We start from the raw sequence: 13080 nt of genomic DNA, 5'->3' as shown, positions 1-13080 counted from the left end.
ACAGATTTACGCAAATTATGAAAAGCCGAAATCCGATAAGCCAGAGGATGATTTGGAGTCTGCTGTTGTCGAGTGGGAGTTCACTGTGAATCTGACAACTAGCTCGATATTTTACGTCTACACCTACATGGATACTCCACAAGTCACCGTGCGGTGCGTGGCGGTGGGTACTCTGTACTACTACTAGCTATTTCCTTTCCTGTTACACTCGCAAAAAGAGCGAGGAGAAAAAGACACTATACGCCTCCGTATACGCCCTAATTTCTCGAATACTATTTTCGGGAACGTATCCGTTTGGACAGTGTGGCGACATGTGGCGTTAATAGGCAAGTATTCAAATTTTAAACGACTGTTTTCATGACTTGTCACGGCCGCATCATATTCATTCACTGTATCTGCCTGGGACTCAATATTTAGTAAGTCTGTCGAAGTTGAAGACCCAGGCAACATATTGCACTGGCTCCTTTATCTCAGCCTTCCAGGCACGAGACAATCTGGTTTCGAGATACAGAACGGGCAGCGCCGCAAGTTGTCATTATCTAAGCACGAACTCTTAGAATATCCGCGATAACTTGGCTGGAGAAACCAGCGCAGCCAGGTTCTCAGAAGAACGCAGCTGAAGCAACTCACGAGAGAAACTATTGCTTAAATTTATTACGCGTTATGACTAACTTTTAAAATGCTGGATTACGAAAACCTTAATCCACCACACAGTAAACTCAGACGATATAAAACTTGCCACACCTGCAGACTGTTTCTGTGAAAACTATTCCCAGATCTGAGCTAAAATGGAAAATATTTCGTCTTGCCCTACTGAACGGAACTAATTTTGAAACCAGGGAAACGCTGCTGTCCAATTTAAATTGCCAGAAGCTGCGAAGTAACAAATTATTAATGACATGTTAAGTACTTACGAGACCAGCCGAATGAACAGCTGACTCTTTAGGAACTGCGGAGGAGAAGTGGTTTGAACATTTCAGCTTATAGTTTACTGTCTTAGTGAAAAAAAAATGGATGGTCTTATATTAAAAGATTGTGTGTTTCCCCATGTTTTTAAGCTGAAAGCTAGCTATTAATAAAATTTCAGACAGCATTTACGGTTGATTTTATCCATATTGTTTGTTTGGTTCTTAAGATTTATATAAGAGGGTTTTTAAATTATTTATTGTTTCGGATGGGCTTTGACGCCCGTAGACTTTCGTCTCTTTAGTAATGTTTCAATTCTAGGGCAATTATGTATATTATTCTAAGGTAACAGCAGTTTGCTGCTGTCATGCAATTGTTAAATAAAAATCCGTTGAAAATAACACGCCAGAGTGTGTTTGATTGGTAATTATTGCCTGAGTTGAAATGTCCTCGAGGGTGTGTCCCACGTCTCAACCGGTGTTCCTTCTTTACTAGGCAATGTTTCACCCAGTGTCCTTCAGATCAAGAGTACCGCCGCTGAAACTTCCATTTCTAGACCAAACACTCAATTTTTTTCTAATAGTTTTCATTAGCATCAGTCACGTATTTTTGGATGAACTACTCCATTACTGTTCAAGTCACTACCCCACATACAATATTTTCGATTCTCATCGTCACATAGAAAGATCTCACATGAGCAGAATCAGGAAAGGCCGTTGAACCAACGCTAAAAGATTCGTTAAAAAATAGATCGTACGCACATCCACCTACACATTTCAGACTATAGAAACGAAGGCTGAGCAGCATGGTTGGAGCTAATAATTTTAAAAACGAACTACATTGGAATTTTTATCGTAACGGCATAGTTATTAGACTCGCGAATAAAATGCAGATTCATACAACGGAATATGGGACAGCTGAAAGATTACGACGGTGGTATTAGAGACGTATCAGATAGATATTCACTGGAGGAGAATGTGGAGGGAAATCTGTCTCGTCCTCTTCAGAGAAACCTTCCCGGCTTTGCATTAAATGAGTTAGGAAAATTGTGGAAAACCTAAAATAGATAACTGGGCGGATACTAATTCCTCTACTCCTGAATGCAGGTCTATCACCTTCTCTACGCTGAGACAGTGGCAGACATTCTACAGGGCTACTGGAAGCTCTAAGGGGATACAATATTGTTCATTCTATCAAGAGAGCTATATTTTGTTTTACCAGTCATTTAATATACCTAACGGTCTTTTAGGGAAGAGCAGCGTACATGCACTGAGCGAATATAAACTGTGTTAAAAATTGTAATCGTCAGGACGATTTAGATGGCCAAACAGAGGATTCAGACAGGCCGTATAATTTACGAAGTCATCTGAGTAGACTACAAAGATTGTTCCTAAATAAAATAACATCGTATTTAAACACCCCACTGGTTGCTGTGAAATCAGATTTAATACGTATCACCTGGGATTAGTGTTGGGTATGTTAGACGTCAAAACAGTCTTTGTAAATGTAGATCAACACCACACTTTTTCCTCTTGGTTACTACATAAATACAACTTTTTGTGACATTTTCTTCTCAGTTGGGTTATGTGCATTGGAAAATCATCCCATAATTTTGCCTCTTACTGGTGGTACTCGTTGACGGACGTATGCGAATAGAGCACACAGGGAGCTGCGGACTAACAGCTGCTGTAAAATCACCACGAACAATTTTCCCTTCACCATGTTGGTTGTTTAATAAGATCAGCGACCACAGATTTCATATGGCTCGTGCTTCGTTTTAGAATACATTTAAGAGCTCTCTTATTACCTAGAAACTGAACTCTATATTCACACATTGTGGTACGCATTTGCGAGCTGAGTTCGCGTACGGTTTAAATGCGGTAGCAATTTCATGCTACTACAGATTTTCTCGTTTCATGCAACTGTTAACCAATCACGTCTGATTACAAATTAGTGTGTCACATTTTGTACATTAAGGACGCAGGCGAGAAAATGGTCGAGGAAGGTTTGAAATTGTGTTTGAAGTTCTTTGGAAGTCGCGAAGGGCACTCATTACCAAACACTGGATGAATACAGTCTGGGCAATATGCGCGCAGTGAGTTACACTGCCTCCGCGGGTTCTGTCATACTAAGTTATTGTGTTGAAACTTTTACGTAAGATTATATATCTTAATGAGTAGATGACAGCATTTTAAATTTTTAAATTTGGACAATAATTCTACGAAATATTGAAAACCAAATTTGTTGCCCCTGGAAGTCGTTAGGTAGGCAGCCTGCAACTGGAACAATGCGCCATGAACCGGGTTAGCCGTTTAGTAATATAGAGTACAAGCTTACACGACTCACGCACATCTAAATTGCTTGTTAGCGTGAATACGGCCTGAATAGAACGGAAATTAGCGCCGGGGATTAACCGCCAGTAAAAACTGCAAGTGGGATGTACCTCAGCAGGTCAGCGATAAAAAGTATCGTGAATCACTTAACATTGGCGACATCGCAGCCCACTCTTCACGTGAGTCTCTTGTCGCCTACAAGTGGACTCGATTGGCTCAGAAACGAGAGCGACTACACGAATTTGCAAGTATGACCGGATTCGCGGCACCCCCGTTACATACGCAGCCGTTTTGAAAGAAATTTCCGCCATTAGACTTTACATTATTATTTTGTTTCACACAATCATGATTTCGACTTTATTGCCTCTTCAATTGCAAGTGGAAATGTCACAAAATGACTGAATCAGAAGCAAGTTTTGTACCAATATAACGACTGATCGGTTAGAAGTGAATATTGTTCTGTTTATACAGGATGGCTCAAAAGTCACTGGACAGTTGGTTAAAAGAAAAAGTAACAGCAAGACTTAGTACAGTAGAAAGTTTTAACCCGTTAAGTTGCTATTACCAAGTGGTGATATTGCGCCTTGTCAAATTGGAGTGCAATCCAGTGGGAAACAAAACACAACCAAACTAGTGAACTGTTGAAAGCATGATCTGCGAGACGTGTTTACCGCTGTATAGTTTTCCGAATTATCACAAAGTTAAAGAAAAAAAAAATTATAAATGTGGTGCTACTGCAGTTTTTAATGAATGGGGAGGACACTAGATCAAAACCACCGTCTAGACAAAGAGTGTACGACATACGAGATACATTTGAAGAACAAGGATTTGCTATGGATCCACCAAGATCTGGCTGCAAACAAGTTGCAACTTATGAAAATGAACTACGTGTGTGTCCAGCTGTGACCAGAAGTCGCAAAAATCAACCAGACTATTAGCAACTGAGCTGGATTAACCAAGAAGGTTAGTGCAAATAATATTACACAGACAGAAGTTTAAAGTTTACATTCCACGTTTACAACAAGGGTTACTTCACGATCCCGATTGACGTCTTCAGTTTTGTCAGATAATGCTTGACCAACAGAAATATGATCCTAACCTATTCCATAAAATTGTGTGGTCTGACAAGGCTGATTTTAAGTTAAGCGGACAAGTTAACAGACATAACTGCTCTTACTGATATATTGACAAAATAAACGTTGTCCGAGTGTTTGGGAGGAGGGGGGGGGGGGGGAGGACAATATCATTTGGCGTACTTGGACCGCATTTTTTTGAAGGAACAGTGACAGGAGGTAACTATTTGGTTATGATTCAGAATTACATGGTACCAGACCTTATGTTGTGTGATGAAAACTTTCAAGAAATTTACTTTCAACGCGATAATCTCCATCTCTTTATGCCCCTGCAGTTCGCGATTATTCGAACGAAACGTTCTCAAGAATAGTGATTGGTCGAAGGGCAGATATCACATGCCTCCACGTTCACCAGATATACCGCCCACAAATTTTTTATGGGTTGCCGTCAAGGACTGTGTGTTCTCAGAAGCCCAAGACCGTTGTTGAACGAAATGACTACACACACGGCGCATTCCATGATTTGGATAGTGATACCACATTGTGAGTATGTAACAGTGTTCCAAAAATACTTCAAATGTGTGAAGACGGAAAACAGTTTGAATATAAAAAATTATAAGTATCGTTTGTATTTGTAATGAAACAATTTCAGTCTTTTGTTGAAATCAGTGTCCAGTGACTTTTGCACCACCTTATACATAAATTTATACAGATAAAACATTTTGGGAGACGCCTATAAATTCATTTTACTATTCAATATCTGATGTCTAACAGTTACATATGTTGACACACACATTCCGAGGCGTTACCGAGTCTGTATCGACAATAACCTCAAACATTGTGTTTAATTATTAAAACAAATTACAGATATAAATAAGCTACACAACTCGCTCTTAGCACACGGACGCGAGATGTCATGACCAAATACAGAAACAGCGCGTTTCTTGCCGCATATATATGTTACAGCGACTTTGCTCTGTGCCCAGTTGTAGTTTGAGGCAGCATTTTGTGTGCCTTGGTGGAGATAGAATAACCAAGAATATAACCATTTTATATGCAATGGACGAAATTTTTATCTTTTTTGTTTGAAGCGTGGACTACAGCGTGAAACTTTTTCCAGGTATTACTCCTCTAATGGAACAGCTTTGCAGTTGTGTACTTTGCATCAAATTTTGGGCTATATCAGCAGTCTCATTTCTCCTTGTCACTGCTACTTTACAGCAACAATATCGTGTAATCCTCCATACTAAAAATGTCGCGACTAGCCTTCCGCTCCTGCATGCTTCGAGAGAACGAGTCGAGCATGAAGCGACAGCAGCGCCACAGTTCTCCACTAGGCACTCGCGGAACTACAGCAGGCACGAGGGAAGCCCTTTAGCACTAGTGTAACAGCGGCGTCTTTATTTGTGACGTAGGCGAACATTAGCCTCTACTTGCTGCCTTTCAGATCTCTAGTACGCAGTGAGTCTGAAGCCCACATTTCTGTGCTGTAAAAAAGAATTCCATTTCGATGGCAGCAACGTCACTAACGCAGCCACACACGTAACTACAACCTTGATAGACATGGATATGCAGGTATTTGTGCAAGCATGCAGAAAATCTTCGCCTCTGACGATTTAGGCACGCTTGCACAAGCACCAGGTTATGTTTCGAAGATACTTTGAGCCCTAACAAAGACGAAAACTCGCTCGTTTTGACCCGCTTTGGAGTTTTGAGGCGGAAAAAAAGAGTAACAGCTGTGTGTGGTGTAAAGACAGAGCAAAATTGCCCTGCAAACGGTCAAGCCTGCTATCACCAAGTGCCTGATTGTTATCATAGGGCTTCCAGTTACGTGTATAGAAACAAGCGGGAGTGGAGGTAATTAGTTGTGGTTTGGCGGAGAAACTTACGACATTCGCCTGAAGTAGTACTGCTCAACGACATTATTGCGCTTGGCCGTTATCGGAAACGCAGTGACGTTACAGTAAGCAGTTACGCTGGTCAGTAGTGCATATACCACAGTAACATAACAGTCGCGACACTCACTGCTGTAAAAGTTGTTGCCGTTTGACAGATGGAGAGACACTAGCGCTCCAAGCGGCGGGTAAGGTGAACATCAGACGTAAGCATAATGTTCGTTTGCATCCATTTCCTACGTAATTTCCGATTTATTCGAGTTATTTTCTTGCCTCCAAGAGTGTGTGGTATCAGAAGGCATATACGTTTCTAAAAATTATCCTAAAATATGCGCAAGTATGGACAAAAACCATGAATAGAGTGGCAAGCTACAACACATTCGTGAAGAAACTTGTGACATTGGACAGAATTGCGGCTTACCACATTGATATCAAAAGAATATAAACACACAGATTCACATGTAAGAAGCACAGACACTTACCTCTACATGCAAAAGCGATCGACAGCTCGTGTATCGTTCTGTAGGCTTACTGTGTCATTGTCTCCTGTTGCCACAAGTACGACCTTCATCTTTACATTATTCTAAGTGGGACAAGCAACTGCCAAATAGTGGGAGACATATGCTGAAAACACTATGAGCTGATTACATTTCACGAAAAACCAAATATTTGAATAATTTTCAAACAATCTGTCTGTAGGCACTTTCCTTGTCCCGTAATAGTTTCGCTTCTGGGCATTCTGACACTTCACACGCTTTTGTAAGACACGAACAGCTACACTTAATTTAACCACTTCATCGTCAAAGCAGGTCTGTGTTGGTGATTCACACGAATCTGGCACTGATACATGGAGAGTCGAACTGGCTGCTTCTGTGTCATAGGACTGTTTTACAGCTTTAGATTGACTGTCGAATCTTTGTGGCAGTTTCTTCTTCATCGTCAGCTGAGGGGAATGTCAAACAGTGTGGGTAGAGCATTCCAAACGAGTTTGTTATTGTCTGCGTTCATGAACCGGTTTTGTTCGAAATGTAGCGAACAAAAGCTAATATTATTATACAGGTAAACTGGGTCTTTCTTCATAAGGTCTTCTCGTCTGCTATTAACTAGCCATTTTCTGCTCCTAAAACGAAACATTCATCATTTATACACATATAGTTCGCAAGTGAATCCTGACGATACAGTTTAGTAACATGATGGTATATACCTCCCAGGATCCTTAGGAAACCTAAAAAAAGACAGCTGTGGTGTCTTCTTCCTGTTGTTGCTGCAATTTATTGCGCTACAAACGTTCCCGATCGTAAAAACCATTGTATAAATCAAAATAAACAATCACTATTCGCTTTCACGATCGCACCGAACTCACAGTTCAACCTACCGGCCGCTTGGGGCGCTGCTGGCGCTGTAGCAACAAAAAGGCGAAGTGTCGCGACTGTTATGTTAGACTGTGGCATTTACTGTCAACTCCAATAATGCGCTGACACACATGCCGACCAAAGCGCTTCTTGTAAACGCGAGTCCTGTGTCCTAACCACTCCACGTCACGTTGTTCCTCAGAAGTAGAAATCACGGAGCAGTGTTTAGTTTCTCAGCAACTGTCAAAGGAAAGATAGCCAGCAAAAAACAAGGAAGATTGTTTCCTTGGAAAATTTCTGATGCAATACCTCACTTCCGTCCAGTCATCTCAGACACTAGATGTTGCAAAAGATATAAATCACACTTTCTTCCACACAGGTTGCTTTATTCTTTGAAGTAATATTAGGGTTTTACGTACAGTGACGACCAGGTCATTAGGGACAGAGGGCATGCCCAGATTGGGAAAAACTATTGTGTTTCTTCAAAGACATTTCTTGCCGTTAAACGATTTGGAGAAACTTTAAAAATGGGTAAAAACAGTCTCATCAGTAATAACATTTATTTACAGAAGTTACCATTTCTGTTACATTCTGGCCGAAACCGGTAACCATTGCAAATCAATACTGTTTTTAATCTATTTTCAAAGTACTTTTAGCTAGACTGCTGTTTCTCCACCGGAAATGTTCTAAAAAATTACTGACCGACTACAGGAAATCTAAATGAGAATGGTTGGTGGTAATGTGAGCCGCTGACCCAGCAGCGAATTCACTGCGCCATGTGATTTCTTTAAGTTGAACTGACTTTAGAATTAAGCATCGTAGGCGGAAAAAATTTGACCACTGAAAGATGTCAGGAGCCACCCGAACCCAGAAGAGAAACTTATGTTACATGTTCTGTCAGCCCGTTTCACATTGAAAAAACTTGTTTCGAAGGGCAGATGCTAAGTTTACTTCAGACTAAAAATCCAGCAACTCTTGTAGGATAAGTACTTTAAAAGAACAACAAAGCTTGAGCCTCAGATTTATTACTCTACCTGGTAACTTCCGAGCAAACGAATTTTCACTACTAATTTCTCAAGTATTGTAGATCAGCTACGTGGACACGAAAGAGTAGTGATCGATTTGCATAAAAATCTAAAGGCGTAACGCGTTTGAGAGACAAACTGTCTTGTTAAAAGATACCAGTAGGTGTAAATTTAATGAAGGATCTGTCTATTCTTCAAGACGACTAAAATGCCTTAGTTACTACGTTTAAGTATGGTGAAAGTATAAGTTCGACGTTCGCTGGTACTGCGAGGCGAAGGCACTATTCTGTTTTACATTCTTATTTTACTCGCAGATTTTGGATGGAACACTCAGCTGAAGTTAATGATTCGCGATGCTAGCATTCCAGAGTAGTTTAACAAATTTTGCGGGCAGGTTATAGTCCTGTGAGTGTCAGACTAGGAATCTAAGAAGGAAGACTGGAGCTAAACGTTCTGTCGATGAGGCTATCGGGGATGGAGCTCAAACTTTGGTAAAGGATGCGGGAAAGAAATCGGCCGTGTCCTTTGATAGGAACCACGCCAGTATTCGCTTTAATTCATGGAAACAAGGAGAAACATATGAATGACCTGACTGGCATTTGAACTGCCATCCTCCCATATGGCAAAATAGTCCAGTTTTTATATTACTCCGCCACCTCGTTTGGTCATTACAAACTCTAAGATCTGGGTTTACTTCCCCGTCGGTCCTACAGTTTATTTTTTTATTTTATTTGTTTTTTTCTGTGTCACTTGTCGCTTTCACCTTTGGCAATGGTGCATTTGTGTGAAACATGACAAGATAAGCTGGGGTTCCGAGCTCACAAGCTGTGCATTCCCTTTATCTGGCTGGGTTAACTCAGTTCCAAGGGCGCATCACTTAAAAAGCATGCCAAATTCAAAGGAACGCAAAATCTTCAAGACTGGAGATTTTTTACAGAAGCTCGAAATATAGCGCGAACACGAATACGAGATGTTTATAATAGTTTCCTCAACGAAACTTTAGCTAGAAACCTTGCAGAAAATCCAAAGAGATTTTGGTCATATGAAAAGTATGCGAGCTGCAAGACACAGTCAGTGCCTTCTTTGCGCGATAGCAATGGAAACACTATCGACGACAGTGCTGCGAAAACATTCACTAAACACAGCCTTCCGAAGCGCCTCCACAAAAGAAGACCAAGTAAATATTCCAGAATTCGAATCAAGAACAATCCCAATAAGAGGAACTTAGAAGCAGGTATCCTCCGAGTAGTGAAGCAACTTAAATCACTCAAAAGCAAGTCTTCTGGTCCAGACTGTGTACCAGTTAGGTTCCTTTCACAGTATGCTGATGCAACAGCTCCATACTTAACAATCATGTACAACCGCTCGCTCGACGAAAGATCCGTACCCAAGGACTGGAAAGTTGCACAGGTTCCACCAATAGTCAAGAAAGTTAGGAGAGTAATCCACTAAATTACAGGCTCATATCAATGTCGATACGCAACAGGATTTTGGAACGTACATTGAGTTCGAACATTATGAATAACCTTTAAGAGAACTTTCTATTGACAGTCAACACGGATTTAGGAAACATCGTTCTTATTAATAAACACTCTTTAGCCACACGAAGTGGTGAGCCCAATTGACAAGGGATTTGAAATTGATTCCGTATTTCTAGATACGGGATTTGAGATGGACACCATAAAAACAAAGGCCTTTCTCGTTGCGGCGGAATCTTCTCATGAGAGATGTATCACCAACTCTCTCCTGACGCCGACCTACACGGGGAGAAACGATCATAATAAAATAAGGGAAATCAAAATTCGCAGTGTTCGTTTTTTCCACACCCAGTTCGAGAATCGAATAGAGAATTATTGTGCAGGTGGTTTGATGAACCCTCTGCCATGTGCGTAAGTGTGATTTGCGAAGTACCCATGTAGATGCAGGCAGTACACAACAGTATCCAAACTGATCTTCGAATCGAAGGATACTTTACTAGGCGCACAGAATTGTATCGGCAATAGATGCTATATTTCTAATCTCTAAGAAGTGCTATATAATATCATGAAAGCATAATTAAGAGACTTGTCAAAACCCTGAAGTTACTACCAATGAAATTATCAACCATTGCGTTCATTACGCTAAAGTGACAAATTTTATTATTCAATACTCAGCTTAAAAATAAATGTAAATGGCATTCGACAATGACAAAAAGCTGCACTCCGATGTTAAGTATTCCGTATCCAACTATTACGAATGGCTGCTTTTTACTTAATGAGATTGGACACAATATTACATTTTATATTGCAATACACCAAAATATTTATCTGGGGGTGAAGATACGAAGACAAATGTGTATGGAGTGTTTTTACAGTGAGTGATTGCATATTGCTTAAAAATACTCACATTCGACAAAAGCTCAGTTAAATGAACGCCCAGCCACCTAAATTTACGATTTCCAGTTTCCCCGAAGAGCATCAGAAGACTGGAATGGTTCGTTCGAAGGTGACTCAGTCAATTTCCTTTACGCATTCCCGTCCACGATAACGACAAAAACTGTATTCCCTTAATAAACATTTCTTTCGGGTTGACAAAAATTATATAAGGTGAACTCGTATGAATGTTCATAAGGTGTTGAGGGACTTTTCTAAATACTTTGGTGTAAGGGACCCACGGTCTCTTGCGAGTCCCTACAGAGTAACGTAGAAATTATTCATTCGGTTTGTTATCTATCTTACCTCTGCCTCTGTGAAAATTTCTTCAGAACAGCTTAAGTCTATAATATGCAATCACTAAAACTCAATGTAAACACAGAGTAATGCAAGAAAAGCACTAGAAAAGCTTAGATCGTTGTGCCGCTCTTGCATTCAGTCAACTATACACGAGGTACATATCGGCCAGCTCTTCTTCAGTAAACCTATTCACAACTGTATCACTCGTTACCGTTGAACCAAACAAGAAAGAGAACCGAGAACTTTATGCAAGCTTTATGGTGAAGAATAAAGCCGACGTTAATATTATCAGGAAGCTGTCATAGTGAATGGAACGAAGTTTTTTCCAAACAAGACACCGCATAGCTTCGACAAATGCACTGTTCTACAGATATTTTCAATGCAGCTTAGATACAAATGTGACGTAAGAGGTCTATCTAAATGCAATTACTCTGTAACAATCCATAGGATACCACGGATTCCTCACACCTAAATACTGAAAAAATTCCAAGAAACCTCTGAAATTTTGTCAGAGTTAAGGTTCATTCTGTATTCGTTACTGAAAAGCATCGGATTTACAAGCAGTGCAGGAGAAGACGTTTGTTTGAAAATTTTAGAAAAATTGTACCTACGAGGAAGTTATATTTAATAAAATTGTAATTATAATTAGTAATCAGCGGTTTGAGTTTAGCAAGCGCTTCTAATTAGTTTCGAAATGAATTAACCCACTATATCTTCGCAAAACTATAAAAACCACCATGGACGACGGGCAGTGGTCTTTTGAGGGATGTAAAAACGCGTTCAGCAGAAAACTTGTTACTTCACTTGCCGGAAACATAAACAACGCAACTCGCATGAAACAAGGCACAGTAAATACCAACACATTTGCCTGCTGTAGAACGGTTTAGAATTTTTCAAAATGAGAGATGCAGAAGAGCGAAACAAAGCCACCACCGGTCACTGGGGAAAATGTACAGAGGTCGTTGACGTGTATCCTTACCTTCTTCGGCATGACGCTCGCCAGAGATTCAGCTGTGGTACAAACCCAGACGCAGTAGCTGCCGTGAAGTGAGTGGATGACCGGCTAGTGCAGCGCGCTTGCGTCAGACAACTCGCACGCTCCCCCCACCGGCTGGCAGCCGGCCAATGGGAGCTACGCGTCGCTCCCCACCGGTGTGGGAATGCCCCACGCCACACGAGGCGAGATTTGAACGCATTTACACCTATAATACACAACCGATGGTTGTTAACGTAACATCTGTCATCTGGACGAGCATGCTAAGTACGGCATTTGTCTACATTCAACGTGTCCTCGTGCAGCTTCTAGAAAATAAATGCACACAACTCATTATTTATATTCAGAGAAATTTTGTATAAAGCGAAGCAGTTTGTACAGGTGCTTGGGAAAATGATAAGACCACCCATCTCATATGGTTGTAGGGTCACCTTTGGCATCCAAAAAGCCTAAAGCTCTCCTGGACATCAATGCGTACAAATCCTAAGATAGTGAGCAAAGCAGTGTTTTGCCATTAATTGCGAAAGAACTGGTCCAATTTCTAGGGAGCTGCTGATCAAGGGCAATAGGTTTTAATTCTCCCTTCCCTAGCCCGGGGACTGGTTATTTCTGTTGTCCTCATCATTTCATCATCATCATCATCATTCGTCACAATGGCTAAATTGGAGTGCGTAAGAAAATTGGATTGTGTAAAAATTTGGTCTTTGTACTGGCGCTGATAACCGCGCAGTTGAGCGCCCCAGAAACCAAACATCATGAAACATCTCTTCCCTAGCGTTTCTCCCACTGTA

General features: G+C 40.8%; 1 protein-coding gene across 1 annotated transcript in view; it reads right to left on the bottom strand.

The window, feature by feature from the left end:
• Positions 1 to 12390, bottom strand: part of LOC124607284 (betaine--homocysteine S-methyltransferase 1-like) — a 67854-nt gene extending 55464 nt beyond the window's left edge. The window contains exon 1 of the mRNA XM_047139565.1: positions 12275 to 12390. Within this exon, the coding sequence (XP_046995521.1) occupies positions 12275 to 12286 (12 nt within the window). The 5' untranslated portion in view covers positions 12287 to 12390. The remainder of the gene's footprint in view (positions 1 to 12274) is intronic.
• Between the last annotated feature and the right edge of the window lie 690 nt (positions 12391 to 13080).

The sequence above is a fragment of the Schistocerca americana genome, chromosome 3, assembly GCF_021461395.2.
Source record: "Schistocerca americana isolate TAMUIC-IGC-003095 chromosome 3, iqSchAmer2.1, whole genome shotgun sequence".
Classification (NCBI taxonomy): Eukaryota; Metazoa; Arthropoda; class Insecta; order Orthoptera; family Acrididae; genus Schistocerca; species Schistocerca americana.
The sequence above is the reverse complement of the archived record's forward strand: the minus strand, read 5'-3'. Positions and strand labels throughout refer to the sequence as shown.